Source organism: Oryctolagus cuniculus, chromosome 9 (assembly GCF_964237555.1).
Source record: "Oryctolagus cuniculus chromosome 9, mOryCun1.1, whole genome shotgun sequence".
NCBI classification, from domain to species: domain Eukaryota; kingdom Metazoa; phylum Chordata; class Mammalia; order Lagomorpha; family Leporidae; genus Oryctolagus; species Oryctolagus cuniculus.
Window position 1 is genome coordinate 127442783 of NC_091440.1, and position 20587 is coordinate 127463369.

The window sequence follows — 20587 nt, forward strand, 5'->3', positions numbered from 1 at the left end:
CTCCCATAGGCCTGACCCTGATGAACCCTGTGTCTCCCATAGGCCTGACCCTGATGAACCCTGCGCCCACCAAGGCCTGACCCTGAGGAACCCTGATGAACCCTGCGCCCACCAAGGCCTGACCCTGAGGAACCCTGCGCCCACCAAGGCCTGACCCTGAGGAACCCTGCGCCCACCAAGGCCTGACCCTGAGGAACCCTGTGCCCACCAAGACCTGAGCCTGATGATCCCTGATTAACCCTGTGCCCACCCAGGCCTAACCCTGATGAACCCTGTGTCTCCCCAAGGCCTGACCCTGATTAACCCTGCGCCCACCAAGGCCTGACCCTGAGGCACCCTGCGCCCACCAAGGCCTGACCCTGAGGCACCCTGCGCCCACCAAGGCCTGACCCTGAGGCACCCTGCGCCCACCAAGGCCTGACCCTGAGGCACCCTGCGCCCACCAAGGCCTGACCCTGAGGCACCCTGCGCCCACCAAGGCCTGACCCTGAGGCACCCTGCGCCCACCAAGGCCTGACCCTGAGGCACCCTGCGCCCACCAAGGCCTGACCCTGAGGCACCCTGCGCCCACCAAGGCCTGTGTGCCAAGACAGCCTTCCTGGAATCCAACAATTACTAACGTGGGTCCCAGCCTAAAAATTTTTCTGGAAACCACAATCACTAACAATTCGTGAATTAGTCAAGAATAAACCCCAGTGAAATTCGGAGGGGGCAAAAGCTCAGAAATCCAAGCCCTGGACCCTCAGATTTTAAAATTTTTAAACTTGCGACAGGGATTTTGGCTTTACCTTGTATCTGATTAGAGATTAATGACTGGAGAGCAAGAGCGGCTTCAACTTTAACAGGCATCTCCTTATCTTCGATCAGGCTCTTCTTGGCTAATTCAACGGCATTTCTCAGGTTGAGCTCATTGTGAAACTTCAGAGAACTAAATGCATGGAGTACCCAGCACGACTGTATTGTAAGAAGCAAGTAAGTAGGAAGAGATTGGGATTATGGCATTCTGCAATGACGTCACACATACAAGAACTTCTTAGTGAAATACCACCAGGTTTACCAACAATTGCTTGCTTTAGTTTCCTCATTTCTTTTTAAAAATTTATTTATTTAGGAGACAGGGAGGGAGAGACCGAGCTCCCACCTCATGGTTCACTCCCTCACTTCCTGCAGTGGTGAGGAATAAACGGAACTATAGACAGGAGCACCAGACTCAACCCAGATCTCTCCTGTGAGTCGGGGAACCCAACCACCTGCGCCGTCATGGCTGTTCCAACAGGAGGCTGGAATGGGAGCAGAGCCAGGGTTTGAACCCAGGTATTCCGACCCGGGATGCAGGAGTCTTATCCAACTTCTTAATCAGAAGGCTACTTCCGAATTTCTTGTTATGAAAAAGTAGTTTCATTATTTCTAAATTACCTGTATACAGTGATATTTTTCCTAGGCAAGAGAAAATGAAGCCCAATTCAAACATCCCAGGAAAAAAATCCTACTTATGCTTTAAATAAATAAATATTATGATTTGTAACTAACTTGTTTTAAGTAAAAGCTTCTCCATTTGCTGGCTTCACATTTAGATGAACGTCATTTTTTCTCACAAACTTGGAAAAATTCTATTCTCACGTAAGTTAACAAGAACATTAAAACTTGTCTAGATGATCAAGTGTTAAGCTATGAGAACACAGACTCATTGCTCCTTTACTTTTTCCTCTATGTGCATGACACACAACAGAAGTTATTTGTGTTTCTGAAGGCTGGAGGAAGAGAATCTCACCCGTGCCCTAGGCCTTCCTAAATGACAGCTGGACCAGGAATTCTCCACTGGCTGTCACGTTTACAAAACACAGGCTGGCACACAGACATGGCTAACGTGTTTTTAGCATGGCATTTTCTGTGTGGAGCTATTTATAAACACAGGCTCTAGAAATAAACTTCCATTTCTATTTCGCCATAAAATAAATGGATTCTAGAAATAGCACTTAGAACATAAGTTCACACTGGAACGTTACTAAGTTGCCAAACATACTGGAAATCTCAAGTTTGTAGCCCAACTAGAATTTCACGCCATTTTAACTAGATGCCAATTGTTTATGAATTTACATCATACCATTGCTGTAAAATCAACCCTCAACACTGCCTGTTTTACCTATGTGGCCAATGAGGCTCAGCTGATAAAGGAAGTGAACTCAGTAGGAAATAAAATCTACAAGTCTTTTTCTTTAGTAACTCATTCTTGATTCAACTGATGTGACCATAATAAACATTCTCAATCATTCCACTGGTACAAGAACAATTCATCCCTAAACATTTATTCAGTCATTATCTTGCAGATGAAGATCTCATGAAACTTAACAAAAAGGTGAGAAACTTACTCTAGCTCGAAGATATCCCAGGTGAGACAGTAACAATGGGAACACATGATTCTGCAGAAACAACTCAATTTGGTCCTTGAATAAACTCTTCTGTGAAGAAACAAATTACATTTCCACTTTTCAATGTCTTTTTCATGGTTAAGATTCATTTCCTAACAAGTATGTTTATGATGACTTGCATTTACTGTACTTCTATTTGAAGTTTTGTAAAATTATTTGGCCTACAATATAGCATATCTTACAACATGGCACAACTATTACCTTAGATCAATCTGATACTGATTTTTGCAGAATACCAAAGTCCTTCTGTATAGCAATGGTTTCAAAAGGAAAAATTGACCCAAAAAAGTGATCATTTTTAATTAAAGAAATCAGGGACAGAGGGCATATCCAATCATCTTGATTACCCACAGCAGCCACCAGTGTTCAATGAGCCCACTCAGCTGAACTGAGACCACCCTGACCTTCAGTAAAATCTCAGCCAGGGAGCCAATCACGTGCAGGGCTCCGTCCTTCTTCCTGGGATCGACGCTCGGGTCTGTGAGGACTTGGTAGCAGAACGCCATCATTTTTGGCAAGACCTGAAGAAACACAAGAGCCCACTTCAGTCTACGTGAACTTGTGCTGCCTCCCTATGGCATCAAGTGTACAAGTTTTCAAAAAGAAAGCTAGTTTATTGTGTTTTATCAAAGATCTAGATGCTTAATAAGAAATACTCAATTTGCCAAGAAACGAAATGATCAATGCTACTTTTGCCTTTCCCCTTTCCCCTTGCTGGGACAGAATAAAATATCCTGAAGCTGACGGCTACAATCATCTAACTTCTCCAACACTGGCGGTGTACTGGCGCATCAGCACACCACCAGCTGCCTTCATGTCTTGGGTGTATGAAGGTACCCACGTACCTCTTTCCTTTTCTTTGCAGCAGTATACAGCAGAGTCTGGGCTGCTGTGGTGGGAGAAGCATAATCTTCAAAAATATCTAAGATTTAAAAAGGTTAAACCATCTTAGTAAAGGCATAGTAAGTAATTATAGACTTGAGCCCTGACCTACTACTGTCCTGAGCCAAGAAATCCGACAGTGCACACCACACCGACTGGCAGCATAAGCCAGCTCCGGACATGTCACTCACTGTCACCACGACACCCATGAACCAGGCTGCCCCTCCAAAACTCCGCCTGGAAACCAGCACCCGGGAGGCCCCGCTGTTTCACGGAGGACAGGAATAGGGCTTGCTCTCTGTCGGGACACAACCACCACTCTGCCATGCTCACTCGGCGCCAGGCTCTGCCCCAGGCTCTGCAGAGTCCCGGATGAAACAGAAATGCTTCTATGAGGCTTATGTGGTCAGAGGAGAGACCCATGGGATACAGATGTTTGCTCAATAGGTCAGGCAAGGAACAAAAGTGAAGTGGGCAGGACATGGTGAGAAAAGGGGCTGCTACTTGGGGGAAACCTCCCCACAGGCCCATCAAAAGCTGCCATGGGGACCAGCATGGTTGTGCAGTAGGTTAAGCCTCTGCCTGCAGTGCTGGCATCCCACATGGCTCTCGGTTCGAGTCCCAGCTGCTCCTTTTCCGATCCAGCTCTCTGCTATGGCCTGGGAAAGCAGTGAAGGATGGCCCAAGTCCATGGGCCCCTGCACCCACATGGGGGACCCGGAGGAAGCTCCTCACTCCTGGCTTCAGGTTGGTCATTTGGGGAGTGAACTAGCAGATGGAGGACCCCTCTCTTTCTGTGTCTCCCTTTCTCTGTCACTCTGCCTCTCAAACTTCTAGATATCTTAAATAAATACATAAACAAACAAAAACATTGCCCATGGAAATGTAAAGACAAAGCCCTGCAAGCCGAGGGCAGAGAAGGGGGTTTGTGAGGATAAGGCCCGGCTCTGCCTACAGGAGGCATTCCATGGGCACGTGCTCAATGTTAGCCCCTTTAAACTCAACATACCACTTGATCCGAATCCGAGTCGTCACCTGACAATGTAAGATACACACGTAACGATTTAACAACTGCACCATCTTCTTCCCTGGGTACTGTCCCACTTAACCCTCCCAGCACTGTCATGATGACCTGTTGACTGCGACAAACATTCCACTTCAGAAAGGTTAAGTAACTGCTCATGGCTACACAACAATTAAAAAACCAAACCAGTGTTTGTATGTAGGCTGTCTTAACACCTAAGTCTTGGCTCCTATCACTTTTACCTAAACATCATTACTGGAGAAATCAGAAGGTGTTGGTTAAAGGGAACACAACAGGAAAAATAAAGAAAACATTATTATTAATATCAGTCAATACATTTAGATAGGAGTGTTCCATTCATACAAATAGCTGCAACTGACGAAAAAAATTTTAAAGGAAAACACATTAACTGTTCTTCCCTATAGCTATCCAAAAGTAAAATACATAAATAATTGTCACTGCATTCTAGTCCACAGGATAAAGAAAAAGCACTTCAGGGCCAGCGCTGTGGTGTAGCGGGTTAAGCCACCAGCTTTAGTGCCGGCATGTCATATGAGTGCCAGTTCCAGTCCTGGCTGCTCAGCTTCTGATCCAGCTCCCTGCTAATGGCCTGGGAAAGCAGAAGATGGCCCAAGTTCTTGGGCCCCTGCACCCATATAGCAGACCAGGAAGAAGTTCCTGGCTCTTGGCTTTGATCAGCACAGCTCCAGGAATTGCAGCCACTTGTGGAGTGAACCAGCAGATGGAAGACCTCCGTCTCTCCCTCTCTCTAGCTCTGCCTTTCAAATAAATAAATCTTAAAAAAAAAAAAAAAAAAAAAAAAAAGAAAGAAGCATTCCAGCTAGTCTTAAGCCACCCATAAAATATTTTAAACAAATAAAATCCAAATAGCCTATTAGTCAACATACACAGCTCTTTATTATCTCAAAACTGAGATAATATCCTATCAGATAGGAAGAATCAGTAACATATGGAGCATTTTAACATGCTGTATATTATAAAAACACATAAGTATTATAGAAAAGCAAACACTGAAAAAATGTCTTCAAACAAAGACGAGCTCAGGGGCTGGCACTGTGGCTTAGTAGGTAAAGCTGCCGCCTGCAGTGCTGGCATCCCATACAGGCACCAGTTTGAGTCCTGGCTGCTCCATTTCTGCCTGGGAAAGCAGTAGAAGATGGCCCAAGTCCTTGAGTCCCTGCCTGCGTGGGAGACCTGGAAAAAGCTCCTGGCTTCTGATCGGCACAGCTCCAGCCATTGCAGCCAACTGGGGAGTGAACCAGAGGATGGAAGACCTGTCTCTGCATCTCTCTATAACTCTGACTTTCAAATAAATAAATAATTTTTTTTTTTTTTTTGACAGGCAGAGTAGACAGAGAGAGAGAGAGACAGAGAGAAAGGTCTTCCTTTGCCGTTGGTTCACCCTCCAATGGCCGCTGCAGCCGGCATGCTGCGGCCGGCGCACTGCGCTGATCCGATGGCAGGAGCCAGGTGCTTCTCCTGGTCTCCCATGGGGTGCAGGGCCCAAGCACCTGGGCCATCCTCCACTGCACTCCCTGGCCACAGCAGAGAGCTGGCCTGGAAGAGGGGCAACCGGGACACAATCCGGCGCCCCGACCAGGACTAGAACCCGGTGTGCCAGCGCTGCAAGGCGGAGGATTAGCCTAGTGAGCCGCAGCGCCAGCCAATAAATAAATCTTTAAAAAAAAAAAAAGACGAGCTCACCATTCCACCAAAGCAGGAAAACAAAGTCACAAGAGGAAACAGTAAACCCTCAATGTGAGTGATGACTTCCAGAGGAGGAAGACAGGACAGAGAGAGAAAGCAGAAGCAGAGGGCAAACGTTATTCACCTCCATTTGTTTTTCCTGCGCTTTGTCACTAAGGCAAGAGGCGCCTCCCCCCTTACTGCATCAATTCATGCCAACACCAGGCAGTGTCCAGACAGTAAGTCTAATAAGTTCAAGGCAGGCAGCTACAGACCCCCCACTCAACACAGGAAGCACGGCCGCCGCTCTGAGCGCCCTCGGCGGCGCTGCTGTGAGCAGCACTGGTTCACCTTCACTGAAGGCGCAGGGAGCCAAGCACCAGCCCAGACGCCAGAAGGGATGAAGAAGCAACGCAGGGAACAGCGTTCCCGCCCTCAGACTGCGAGAGGCAGAGGGACGTAAACTAACATTCTGCTATGCCAGCTGCTCAGTCCATCAATCCATTAATGCCAACTGGACAGGCCCGGGAGGGGGCAGTGACTCGGGCAACCTGCACAGTTCAGCAGCTTCCAGGAAGACCCACGCTGAAAGGACCCCCAGAGAACCTAGGTCAGACAGCGAGGCCCTGGCAGGGAGTTCTATTCCCTCGGGGAATCCTGGTCCCTAGGGTGAGGAGGCAAAGCTAACTGGGATGCTCCTAAAATGTCCTCAATCTCAAGGATCTCCCAGAATTGAGAAGAACCCCATTCATAAACAGGTGTCCCGGCAGCCTGGTCACAACAGGACAATAACACACAGCCCACAGGTGCTGCGGCACCCTGAGGGCTGACTGGGGGCTCATCACGGCCAGATCCACGGCCCCAGCTCTGAGCTTCAGCAGCACAGCCAACTCCCGAGTTTCACGGTCAAGTCACAACATCCGCTTAAAAGTACGCATTTGGTTACATTGCTTTACACGTGCAGAGACCACGGGGCCCACAGCACATGCATTACCAAACTTCATCCTGATGTACTCGTGCGGATCTTCCTGCCACAGCTCCTCATCCTCGTCTCTGTAGCACATCACTGGGAAGATCACATCCTCCGATATGTTCTACGACATGGAAACAAACAGCTCGTGGGCACGGCCGGCTCCAACCGGGGCCAGCACCCGCTCGCCACGCCCGTGGGTGCTGCTGTCCCGATTTTCACGTTAACCTTCCCTCTGCAATGTGTACACATGTTCCTTTGAAGAAACAAGGTAATACACCTTTACTAACAAATGGGTGTTTCTTTCAGGTATAAACAGCATTGTATTATGCTGGAATGAACGCATCTGTAACTCCATCTACCTCTAGGTTTCCCCACAGGAGTGATAAACAAGGAAAAAACCTTAAAATGATAAATTATTTTAAAGTTTTGGATTTGTCCACAGAAAATTTGCACAGTTTAATCGCCTACTTGCAGCAATGTGTGTTTGTTTACACCCTAGAATTCTTGTGTTGGTGATGGTAAGGTGTTTATTTTTATTTTTATTAAAGGCATACGAATTTCATGTATTTCATATAAACAGATTTAGGAACACAGGGCATAAAAATATCAAGCCAAGGTTTTTACTACAATACTTTTTTGTCCACATGGAAATAAATCAACAACAAATTTTCCTTCTTTCATTTTCAAAAATACCATTTTCTACTCCACAAAAACAAATTTGGAGGGAGGATCCTATCTACACTCTCCATAAACCCACTCCTAATGGCACTGAATTCTTCAAATTTTTTCATGTGAATTAACAATTTATCTATTAAGGGTCCATAATTTTCCATTCTGATTTGTTTAAATAATGCTGAATCCTATATTAAAGACAGAGAAGTTTTAACTTCCGCCATAGAAGTTAATGATCCAAAGAAAGAAAGAGAACTTGCTGCTCATACCTGGCAGAGCAAACAGCCACGTAGGCGGCTTCACTCACTGCACAGCAACGCTGGCCCAGCAGAGCCCGCTGCCAGCTGTCACCACGCATTCTCACAGCTCGTCCCGGCCCAGCAACCTCGCAGGAGACGTTCTCTACCCTTACAGAGAAGCTGGGGCAAACAGACCCTAAGCGGAAGGCACCCCTCTTCCCTGATGCTCGGACTCCAAGCCCTGCAGGCCGGGTCTCAGACTGCACTCACTGGACAATGTTCATGGATACAGAAACACATTTCATGTAAGACGTGGGATCAGGGACACCTCGTCAAGAAAACTTGCTTATCACAGAGCGGCTCTCGGACGCTCACCTGCATGTGCGGCTTCATCTGCTTCCAGGTCACAGAGTGGACCACTCCCTGGTTCAGGTAGTTGAATGCCTGCTGAAGAACACGGGGGGCCACGTATTCTTTCTGTCTGTACTGGTCTAAAATTTTTAGTAGTACCTATAAGACGAGAGGAAGAGAAAACACACAGGATCATCAACAACCCGCAGGTTAAGGCACAGCAGGGCAGGTGGTCGGTGTGTGTGATGTCTTGGGCATGACAGAAAATCCAGAACTCGAGAAGACCAACATCAACAGACTTAGGGGGAGAAGAGTAATTAAAGAGAAGGCTCACACAGTCAGTTTTAATTATTACACGGGTCTATGTTATATTAAACCACAGAGTGTCACACTGTAATTTCCAGGCCCTAGCCTATGGAACTACTCCAAATAAGCCTAAACCCTATTCCACTACCAGAACCTCAAAATGAACTAAAACTCCTGTTAAAAGTATCTGTCTAACAGGCATGGAAGTTGCGGCACAGCAGGTTAAGCCACCACTTAGGGTGTCAGCATCCCACACTGGAGTGCCAAGTTCAAGTCCCAGCAACTCCACTTCTGACGCAGCTTTCTGCTGATGCACACCCAGCAGAAGAGGACCTGGATCTCAGGCACCTGAACCCCCCGCCACGCGTTTAGGTGATCCAGACTGAATTCTGGGATCCTGGCTTGGGGCCACGGCTGGCATTTGGGAGGGAACCGAAAGATAAGGTTCTGTATCTCTCTGTGTCTTACACACACACACACACACTTCCTCTCCCTCTTTCAAATAAGCAAAACAGATTTGAATGAATAAACATTAACAATTTCCAGACAGCAAGAGGTGGCACTGACTGGCCCTCTGAAAAAAGAAATTAAATTAGTTCCCTATGCCTGAATAAATTTCATAACAAAAGAAACCCAAATGGGAAAGTATTTCAACAAAAATAAAAAGATTCTTAGAAAAAAATATGGAAGACTTAGACTTTATCATTTCAGACCACAGAAGGACTATCTTTGTAAACCTAACACACAACTGAGAATTTTTTTTTTTTTTTTTTTGACAGGCAGAGTGGATAGTGAGAGAGAGACAGAGAGAAAGGTCTTCCTTTGCCGTTGGTTCACCCTCCAATGGCTGCTGCGGCCGGCGCACCGCGCCTAACGGAAGGCAGGAGCCGGGTACTTCTCCTGGTCTCCCATGGGGTGCAGGGCCCAAGCACTTGGGCCATCCTCCACTGCACTCCCGGGCCACAGCAGAGGGCTGGCCTGGAAAAGGGGCAACCGGGACAGAATCCGGCACCCTGACTGGGACTAGAACCCAGTGTGCTGGCGCCGCTAGGTGGAGGATTAGCCTAGTGAGCCATGTCGCCGGCCAAGAATTATTTCTAAGTCACAGATGAGAACAACGGTTTCTAAGGAAGGGACCGTGCAGAGCCATCGTGACTGGTCAGGGGCCATAGGCAGAAGCAGCACAGCCACAAACCCCAAGTGTTCCTGCACCCAGGCCTGCTCTCCAGAGCACTGCCCTGTCAAGTCTGTGATAAATAAAAATGGTTCTTACCAAAGTTACAAATCAGAACATCAGTTCCATTCAAGTTACATGAAACTCAGGTTGACGTATTTGTCACGAGTCCTACGGCTAACTCAAAAGCCCTCCTGTGACACCAGCTAAAAATGGAAGATTCTGCTTGACTACTTCCAATAGCAGCGTGGCCCCTGGACAGCAGGGAGGATGGAGCACATGTGAATACATACAGACACATGCGTGTCTCTGTGACACGAGCAGAGTGCAGAGCACAGCTCCAGGGGACATCGACTTTAGGATGCTTAATGGGGTCAGAACAGCTTCCCAGCTCGGAACCCATGTGCACTGCTGAAGAGATGATCTCAGCCATATTCACTGCACGCTGAATCACAGGCCAAGAAAAGAATGCGTGACAGAATCGTAACTACAGCTTTCCTGAACCAGGAAATGGTTCTACTCCGCCCTCGGCTCTCTCCTGAGACACCTGCCTGGTCTTTCAGATGTACTCTCCTCATTAAACTGGGTTAGCACGCTTACTGCTGAAGAGGCACCATTCTGGCTGACAATAAAGACACGAAAATCTGCCATCGCTCTATCGTTAACTCTCTGCTTATGTCTTCAATCTTTGCTTCCTCAGTAGGTTCCCGACACAGCAATCATCAGTAGTAAGTTCTGTTTAGGATACAAACAATGTTGGGGCTGGCACTGTGGCTTAGTGGGTAAAGCGCCTACCTGTGAAGCCAGTATTCTATATGGGCACCGATTTAATACCCAGCTGCTCTACTTCCGATCCAGCTCCCTGCTAATGTGCTTGGGAAAGCAGCAGAAGATGGACCAAGTCCTTGGGTCCCTGCCACCCTTACAGGAAACCTGGAAGAAGCTCCTGGCTCCTGGCTCCAGAGCGACCCAGCTCTGGCTATTGGGGTGACTTGGGAAGTGAACCAACAGATGGGAGATCTCCCTCTCCGTGACCCTCCCTCCCTCTCACCCTCTCTGTAACTGTGCCTTTCAAACAAGTAAATCTTAAAGAAAAAAAAGAAAGGGCATAAGCTGATTACCTGCTGAATTCCTACTGCATAGGTTTTCAAAAAGAATTCAGAAAATTCAAAGTATTCTTTTGTGACATTTCCTGGGCTTCCGTATCTTAAAAAGAGGAAAAAAAATTAAATTACTGTAAAGTTTAACAGCAAAGCATGCTCACTAGTGTGAAAAACAGACGCTTGTTAGCAAGATGCACTCTTCCGGGGCAGAAAACAACCTTGCAGCTGCCTTCCACAGCCATCAAACAAGATCATGGTGAGCTCTGCCTCTGTGCCATCCTTACAGCTGCAGACAGACTTTCACCCACTCAGCCAAGAGCCGTGAAGGGCCAACACTAGGGATTCAACTGCCAACTTTGTTCTATAGTAGTGTTGAATCATTTTTAATTAAATTTGACTTTAAGGAGTGGCCATGTACCTTCTTGCATAATTCCTGGGTATTCCCAAGGAAGTGAACTGTATTATTTTTCTATGTTTTCCACACAACTGAAGAGCCAGCCACGGCTGCCCCCTTCTTTATGATCTCAGACGTAGACCTCCACTACACGGAGGCCCACGCCTTGCCTGCTGTGGCTTTAAGACCAACAGTGGACACCATAGAGCATCCCTACAACCGCGCTCTGCTCACGCGCAGCACGGAGATGGCTGTGCGGCGCCACGGGGACCGGCAGAGGATTACCGTTCAAAGAGACGGGCCACGATGTGCAGCGCCCACTTCTTACACTTCCACCACACGAGCTCGGGCCTGTCATCCTCGTCGATCTGCAGGGTCTCCTAGGAGGACAAGAGCACCCCGATGAGGCTCCTGCCCAGAGGACTTCCTGCACAACAAGGCAGGCCTCTGCACATTCTCTCACACCGAATGTCAAGTCGGAGTGGGACACAGGCGCAAATTCTTACTTTATCATTTGCAAAACAGATTTCACCCAACCAAGGCTGTTCTTCACATTTACTTCCTGTCTTCAAAAAGCGCAAGCAAATAGAAAATACAAACCGCGTTGTCCCAAGGAACCGACATAAAGGTTCTACCCTTTGACCTGGTGATGGTTAACACAAGTGTACTGTTGTCCGAGTCACTGAACTGCCCACTAGCTTCTTTGCTTCCAGGTTCATAAATGACAACTCAAAACACTGTTCCCAAGTGCCAGTTCAAGTCCCAGCTACTCCACACTTCCGCTCCAGCTCCCTGCTGATACACCTGGGAAGCAGACGATGGTCCCAGCACCTAGGTTGCTACCACCCATCTGGGAGACCTGGATGGAGTTCTTGGTTCCTGGCTCCGAAATGGACAAGCCCCAGTTAACTACAGCAATTTGGGGAACAGACCAACAGAGAGAAAATAACCCAACATCTCTCCCCCTCTCTGTCATCCTGCCTTTCAGATTAATAAATTTTTAAACAAGTTTAAATTTTAAAATATACGTAGTTATTTTGAGAGCTAAAAAAAATACATCCTTGATATTGCAGATCAACATGAGACAGCTTCAACCATCAACCAAGCACAGTAAAACCTAAGTGTGTATGCACACAGGGATCTTCAGACCAGGGCACTCTTCTTGGAAGCACCTGGCAAGGTCTTGCAGAAGCCTGAAACACTTCCGTACATTTGCCCAAAGAAAAGACTAATGGATGTGCACAAAAATTTAAATACGATCTTACAAATACTAAAAAATTTAAAGCGATCTAAATATCCAGCAAATGAAGTGAAGCATTCACCAAAATTTAAACCATATAAAAGTATTCATAATAAGAAGCCCCAAGTTTTAAATGAAAAGTGATTTTCACAGTATCATCTACATATATTTTTATAAAGTATTATTGCATATATATGCACAGAAAAAAAAGCTAGAAGATCAATATCAAGTTGCAAAAACAGTTTTTTGGGGGCAAGCATTTGGTCTCACAATTAACACGTCAGTTAGGAGACCCACGTCCCAGTCCAAGTGCCTGGGTTCAACTCTTTGGCAAGAAGCTGGAATCAAGAGCTTGACCGAAGCAGACCATGGCAGTCAGCAGATAACAGCTCAAGCAGTTGATTTCCTGCCATCAGTGGGAGACTCGGATCGAGTTCTCAGCTCCCTGCCTTGGCCTGGCCTAGCCCAGCCCCAACCTTGTGGGATATGAGGAGTAAACCAGTAAATGGAAGATCTCTGTCTCTCTCCCTCTCTCTCTGCCCCTCAAATAAGTAACACACACACATTTGTATTTGTAAATATTTAAAGCAAAACGGATTTCACCATTTTAATACAATTAAATGTAGCTCTTATTATTTTTGCCTCTGAGCTTTCTGAAATGAATATATAGTATAAGCTGTTTCTTTTCAAGAGTAACTTATTCTCAAGCAGCAGACTGGCAAGGAAGGCGTCCACCAGTGCTCCACACCCGGTTCCCAGCGCGTCTTACGGGAGGGACTGTCCTGTCGACGATCGTGCGGAAGATCTCCATCCACGTGGTCATGGTCTGGTTACTCACCAGCTGCAGAGGCAGCACGTACTGGAAGACAGGCAACAACATTCAGTGACTCCTGCCCTCAGAGAGATCTAGAAGGGGTTCACAAAGGTCACGGACTGGGCGCCGGGAGACACTCCCCAGGGGTGTCCAAGTCTTCCGCACCCCTCCCCCCAGGGGTGTCCAAGTCTTCCGCACCCCTCCCCCCAGGGGTGTCCAAGTCTTCCGCACCCCATCAAAATCCTGCACTAGAGTTTCCCCAGGAGCTTTCTGAAGGGCTTTCACGTGAAACAGCTAATGTAAGAACGTAACGATGGCAACTTGGTGTGGTTCAGCCTAAAACCTAACTTACAATGGATCCAGAAGCCTGTATCAAAGGGATCTTTGGAAAGTTTACGGAAAATGCCTACTATGAAAAATCTATGCGCGACTTCAACATTTTTACACAAAAATAAGCTTCTTTCAATTCCATTTCCCATGAGCTTTTTGAAATATCCTCACATAAAGTTTTGAAATTTTGAAGCAAACATTCCATGATTTGATTCACTAAGCTACTTTTTAAAACAAAACCAAAAAAAGCCAAAAACAAACTTGAATAGCGTTAGTTTCTTGACCGTCCAGCATGAGATCCTAGAAAAGCGATTCTGCCCCTCGCTCCTTTGTGTGTCTGATTTTTGATTAGCACGCCTCAAACACGCAGCTCTTATTTTTCACATGTTTTATGTTTTTGGCACAAAACAGTTTCAGAGAAAAATTTTGGACTTAGCCTCCCAGCAAGCCAAGCAGAGGCAGAGGCTCTGGGAATATGACGTCATCCGCTTCTGTGTTAAGTCTCCGTTACTGGTGGTCTCTCCCAGTAAGAAAGGGCAAGCCGGCCTCCGAATGAGCCGATATCGCACCTACTAGCAAAGTCCTCGCAGCATCAAGTAAGTCTGCCTCAGGCTAACGCAGCCCAACTCAGGCAAGTTTCTACACAGTGCTTTAACAAAGGCACCAAACATCTTCCTTCTTCATTAAGAAATAAGAAAAAAAAAAAAAAAAAAAAAAAAAAGCAGGGGCCAGCACTGTGGCATGGCAAGTTAAGCCACTGGTATCCCATATGAGCACGAGTTTGAATCCCAGCTGCTCCACTTCAGAGCCAGCTCTCTGCTAATGCACCTGGGAAAGCAGAGGAACATGGCCCGAGTGCTTGAGTCCCTGCACCCATGTGGGAGACCCAGAAGCAGCTCCTGGCTCTTGCCTTCAGATCAGCCCAGCTCTAGCCATCATAGCCATTTTGGGAGTGATTTCAGAGGACGGAAGCTGTCTCTCCTGCCCTCTAAGTCTGCCTTTCAAATACATAAATAAGTCTTTAAAAAAAAAAAAAAAAGCAGCAGCAGGGAAATATGAAATACGTTTTCCACGTATCCTAGTTCTTCTCTCTTCTCAGATATGCACCTTTCCCTGCCCCCATAAAAAGGCTGACCTGGAAAAACATACCTGCCTCAGGCTGTCTCTATTGAGACTTTAAATAAAACCTAAGTCGGCGGTGAGCTGACACATCCTGACACTGCACAAGTCCATCAAGTCGGACACAAGGCGCAGGACAGGCCCAGTGCCCCTCTGGCTGAGACGAACGTCACCAGGAGGCAGCGCCACGGCCCATCCGGCTCAGCACCCAGCAGACCAAGCTGACAGCAGTGGTCCGCCTCCGCCCACACGCAATGACCCACCTGCATCTGTCAAGGACTCAAGGTTCAATATTTTATATGTCAAACCTATGCCCCACTTTGTCTATCTACTTTCTAGATTCCCATTTAAGAAAAACATACCATTTTAAACCAAAGAAAGTGAACCACTAAATCATGTTAGCTTTAAGTTGGGTCAAATGCAGAAAATTGCCTCCAATCTATCTCCCAGCGAAACAAGGACTCTCTGCTGCGTTTCCCTCCTTCTGGACAATCCTGTGACCCGTAGCAGAGACGGCATGCTCAGAGCAGCCACACACAGGTTTGAGGGCAGCAGCTACCCCAGTTCCTCCCACCCAGGACTTCAGGCACGGGGCGCAGGCACCCCAGGCCATCTCTGCTCGGTCACTGAGACCATCTGGAGATAGCAGAACGCCTGGGATGGAGTCCCGCCTCCACTGCCAACGCAGCTGCCCGCTGACACCCGTCCTGGAAGGCAGATGGCAGTCCGAGCACTTGGGTCCCTGCCACCCACATGCAAGACCCAGATGGAGTCCCAGGCTCTCGGCTTCAGCCTGACCCAGCTCTGGCTGCTGCAGCCACGAGGGGAGTCCACTGATGAGCGGCTGAGAGATGGATCTCTATGCCCCTCCCCTCTCCGCCACTCTGCCTGTCAAAGAAATAAACACATCCATCTTCCTAGTAAAAGACGACCCTGGTCAGATGAGCTTATCTACAGGCCTGTTTCTCCCAGGCCTCTTTAAAGACGTCTGTGAGAACACACAGCTTTCTGTCCTCACTACCAGCTCCTCCGCACTTCCCTCGTGCCCGTCAGCAATGCCAGGCTCCACACCGGTCTGCAGTGGAGACTGACCTGGACGAGGGCGTAGAATATTTTCAGAATCTGCTTCTGCAGGAGCACAGAGTAGTGGCAGGGGTCGGGAAGGAGCTGCACGATTTGCTGCTGAATGCGGGGCAGAAATATGTGCATGGCTGCTATCAGAGGTTCTCTTTCTTCCGCCTTCTTGTATCTACAGAAAGACGCAGAGAGAAAAGTCATCCCCCCGCAAAGAGCTACGAACAACGAGTGAAAAGGATTCGCTTCCAGCTATCTAAAACTAACAATACAAAAACACTGGCTTACGTTTTCTGTTCAGGTTGCCAGAACGAAGTTACAGACAACCTGAAGAGAATAATTCCTGTGTTAGGCCGAATGCCTAAACTCTCTCCAGAAAGATTCACAATAGTTTACAAGAAGCCAACACTAATTTGCAGCTATTCTACCAGAATCATTCCTTTATCAATTTTCATCAGATGATTCTCCTTATAAAATATGAATTCATAACAATACTTGAAATAGATATTCGGGGCCGGCACTGTGGCAGAGCGGGTTAACGCCCTGGCCTTAAGCGCCGGCATCCCATATGGGTGCTGGTTCTAGTCCCAGCTGCTCCTCTCTGATCCAGCTCTCTGCTCCAGCCTTGGAAAGCAGTAGAAGATGGCCCAAGGCCTTGGGCCCCTGCACCCGCACGGGACACCCAGAAGCTCCTGGATCCTGGCTTCGGATTGGCACAGCTCCGGCCATTTGGAGAGTGAACCATTGGATGGAAGCTAGCTCGCTCTCTTTCTGCCTCTCTCTCTGTCTCTCCTATCTCTGTGTAACTCTGACTTTCAAATAAAAAAATCTTAAAAAATAAATATTCATATGATTTAACATAATGGGGAAAGAAATATTTTTCTATCAGCCAATATTGTGCTCTTAGATCACTTTAATTGCCATAAATCTAAAATATTATGTCATAATTTCTTCCAGAGTATCAACTAACCAGTTTAAAATAGGGAAAATTACAGAACTTTGTATGCAGAACCAGCAACCTTCTCAGAAACCAGAAGCACTGCTCTCCAATGCAGTTCTATTCCAATTCATCAGCTGCATCTACTCCCCCACCTCCCAGGTAACTCACACCCAACAGAACAGCACCCAGCAGAATGTCTACCTCGCACCCACAAAGGGCAGTGCTTGGTTTATTTACCAATATGCCCACCAGGGGACAGACGTTAAGGTGCCCCTGGGTCAGCATTCCCAAGAATGCAGTAAATAACCCAGCAGGGAAGCTCGAGAAACACCGCGCATGGTATCACCCCCTTAGAGACGAGCGATGTCTACTGTAGATCAAGGTTTCTGTAGCTACAGCCAACAACCATGTTCACCCGTGCTGAACCCAGCACTTCCCAGACTAACTCCTCGTGCAGAAAACCCAGGGCAGATCCCTCCACTCGCCGGGCACCATCTCGGCAAGCCGGCCCGGCCAGCTTACTCGTACGTCTTCACCAGCTGATACAGACACAGCAGACTGCCCAGCCAGCCGCTCGTGTCCTGCGACTGCAGGTAGCAGCTGATCTTGTCCACCACCGCCGGCCACTGGCCCGGAAAATCGTGTTTGATGATGACGCGCAGGCACATCGTCAGCTGGACTCTGGAAGTGAGAGAGCCAAGTAGAAAACCTGAGTGAATGCTAACTCCAGGTTTCACAGAACCCCAGTATTTTACTCCAAGTCCTCCGAGTCCTGTTCACCTATATTGTAGCATCACATTGGGAACACAAGGGCTATCCCATCACTGGGTGAGCACCAGGGGGCGCACACACACTAAGATGGCTACTGCATCACGAGGCGAGTCCTCTTGCGAGACCATCATCACACCTGTGGGTCACGCTGACGAGACTCGTTATGTGGCGCACCAACGCATCCAAGCGGGACAGGAGACCAACAGCGGCCCCAGGAAGAAATATCATGAAGGGAAGGCACTGCGTCTCAGCAGGATAAGCCTCTGCTTGCAATGCAGGCATCCCATACTAGAGCACCGGTTCAAGTCCTGGCTGCTCCACTTTCAACCCAGCTTCCTGGCAATGTGCCAGGGAAGGCAGCTGAGGACGCCCCAGGTGCTTAGGCCCCTGCCACTCACATGGGAGACCAGGATGTGGTTTTAGCCTGGATCCTGGTTTTAGCCTGTTCCAGCTCATGCTGTTGTGTCCCTTTGGGGAGTCAAACAGCAGGTAGTTCTCTTTCTCTGTGTCTTTCTTCCAAATAATTTAATTCTTTTTTAGTAAAAAAAAAAAAGTGTAGGGGCCTGTGCTGTGATGTCACAGTGAAGCTGCTGCCACCCCATTTGGCTGCAGGCTGGAGTCCTAGACGCTCCAATTCCGATCCATCTCCCTGGCAACGCTCTTGGGAAAGAAGCAGAGCATGAACCCAGCCCTCGGATCCCTACACCAACATAGGAGACCCAGAAGAAGGTCTGCTCAGCCTGGCAGCCTGGCCCAGCCCTGGCTGTTGCACATTTGGGGAGTGAACTAGCAGATGGAAGACCTCTCTCTTTCTCTCTCCCTGTGTAACCCTGTCAAGTGAGTATTTTTTTAAAAAAAGCAAAGAAAAGCAGATGGTGAAAATGTCAACAAACTGTGACAAAGAACACAGGTTATTTGCAAAATAAAGAACAGTTTCTGTTTAAGCCTATTTTTTACCTCATTTCTTCTTGAATCAACTTATGTTGAATAGAATTACAAATGCAAAGACAAATAAGGGAAACTACCTTCTGCGTGCCCATCTCCATCACGCTACATCATCATACAGACCCCAGCGGCTGGGGCTGAACCGCCCCACCCTCGCCCGGTGCACTGGGCTGCTGCCTCCCAGGGATGGCACAGCTGGGGCCCAGACGGGCACAGCCACCTCACCAAGTCCGGGGAGCAGGTGATGCCCCCCACCCCCGCCGGGCACAGCGCACCTCACCAAGTCCGGGGAGCGGGTGATGCCCCCCACCCCCACTCCTGCCGGGCACAGCACACCTCACCAAGTCCGGGGAGCGGGTGATGCCCCCCACCCCCGCCGGGCACAGTGCACCTCACCAAGTCCGGGGAGCGGGTGATGCCCCCCACCCCCGCCGGGCACAGCGCACCTCACCAAGTCCGGGGAGCGGGTGATGCCCCCCACCCCCACTCCAGCCGGGGCCCTGCCAGGCACAGCGCACCTCACCAAGTCCGGGGAGCGGGTGATGCCCCCCACCCCCGCGGGGCACAGTGCACCTCACCAAGTCCGGGGAGCGGGTGATGTCCCCCACCCCCGCCGGGCACAGCGCACCTCACCGAGTCCGGGGAGCGGGTGATGCCCCCCACCCCCGCCGGGCACAGCGCACCTCACCGAGTCCGGGGAGCGGGTGATGCCCCCCACCCCCGCCGGGCACAGCGCACCTCACCGAGTCCGGGGAGCGGGTGATGCCCCCCACCCCCGCCGGGCACAGCGCACCTCACCGAATCCGGGGAGCGGGTGATGCCCCCCACCCCCGCCGGGCACAGTGCACCTCACCAAGTCCGGGGAGCGGGTGATGCCTCCACCCCCACCCCAGCCGGGGCCCAGCCGGGCACAGCGCACCTCACCGAGTCCGGGGAGCGGGTGATGCCCCCACCCCCACTTCAGCTGGGCACAGCGCACCTCACCAAGTCCAGGGAGCGGGTGATGTCCCCCACCCCCGCCGGGCACAGCACACCTCACCAAGTCCAGGGAGCGGGTGATACCCCCCACCCCCACTCCTGCCGGGCACAGCGCACCTCACCAAGTCCGGGGAGCGGGTGATGCCCCCCACCCCCACTCCAGCTGGGCACAGCGCACCTCACCAAGTCCGGGGAGCGGATGATGCCTTCCACGATGTGGTCGCGGATCTGCTGGCGGTCGTTCTCGTGGATGTTGAACGGAAACACTGCCTCTCCCGGATGGGGCTCCCGGTCCGGCCAGTACTGCGTCACCATGTTCTTCAGGTAGATGGCGGCTACGTGTGAGAAAACCACTCGTGCGGCAGGCTGCCAACGGGGGCTGCTCTCCGCTACACAGAGCTCCAACGGCTGACCCTTCCGTGTCCACACCAGCAGCCAAGCCTCACTCACAGGCGTCAAAGCCAAGGTGGCGACGGGCCAAGGCTCAGGAACCCAGCACAAACGTGTCCTCACACAGGCGGGAGCTGGCCGACAGCAAAGTGCCCGAGCAGCCGGCAGCCTGCTCTCACGCCGAGTCCCAGCCGGCCAACCCGAGACCACGCGGCGGCAGCCTGAGAGCACAGAACGAGCCAGCCCTGCGTGGGCAGCAGGTGTAACTGCCTGCCCTCGCGTGGGAAACTCCTCCGTGGGTGCTACCCCAGGCCTCGCAGTCCCCAGCTGCCGTCTCGCACTAGCCTTTCACAGTTTGGGGGATTTTCACTTAACTTTTTACAGTATTTGTTACGTGTGAATCCATCAGCCTTCAAATATTTTTGGAAAAAGAGAGATGTTTTACCTGCTTGTTTCCATCAAAGCACCAGTGGATTTTCTGCTGTGTATCTTTTAATGATCTTCAGCATTCAGCGAGGACTTGGGGAAGAGATGAGCTGAGGCCCATCTGCAGGGTTCTGAGAGGGAAGCTGGCGCCCTCCAACCGTGCCAGCTGCAGACTGAGCCGAGCCAATGCTCACTGCGTTCCAACCTCTCTGGGAGGGGCAGGCCACGTGACACAGCCTGCACACCATACTGCAGTGCCAGGTCTATTCCCAACTACTCAGCTTCCAACTTGGCTCCCTGCTAGTC

At 49.4% G+C, this 20587-nt stretch overlaps 1 protein-coding gene across 2 annotated transcripts in view; it reads right to left on the bottom strand.

Annotated features, from left to right (window-relative positions):
* IPO8 (importin 8) overlaps nucleotides 1-20587 on the bottom strand; it is a 65546-nt gene that overhangs the window by 31216 nt on the left and 13743 nt on the right. Inside the window, exons 3-14 of one of the 2 annotated variants that reach the window (XM_051850377.2) lie at nucleotides 19644-19800; nucleotides 17294-17452; nucleotides 15850-16006; nucleotides 13264-13353; nucleotides 11540-11634; nucleotides 10879-10963; nucleotides 8302-8436; nucleotides 7037-7136; nucleotides 3275-3351; nucleotides 2834-2950; nucleotides 2370-2459; nucleotides 789-954 (exon numbers count right to left, since the gene is read on the bottom strand). In XM_051850377.2, the coding sequence (XP_051706337.2) occupies nucleotides 789-954; nucleotides 2370-2459; nucleotides 2834-2950; nucleotides 3275-3351; nucleotides 7037-7136; nucleotides 8302-8436; nucleotides 10879-10963; nucleotides 11540-11634; nucleotides 13264-13353; nucleotides 15850-16006; nucleotides 17294-17452; nucleotides 19644-19800 (1428 nt within the window). Of the gene's footprint in view, nucleotides 1-788; nucleotides 955-2369; nucleotides 2460-2833; nucleotides 2951-3274; nucleotides 3352-7036; nucleotides 7137-8301; nucleotides 8437-10878; nucleotides 10964-11539; nucleotides 11635-13263; nucleotides 13354-15849; nucleotides 16007-17293; nucleotides 17453-18707; nucleotides 18723-19643; nucleotides 19801-20587 lie in introns of those variants that run through there. The other variant, XM_051850380.2, reaches the window with a different exon arrangement.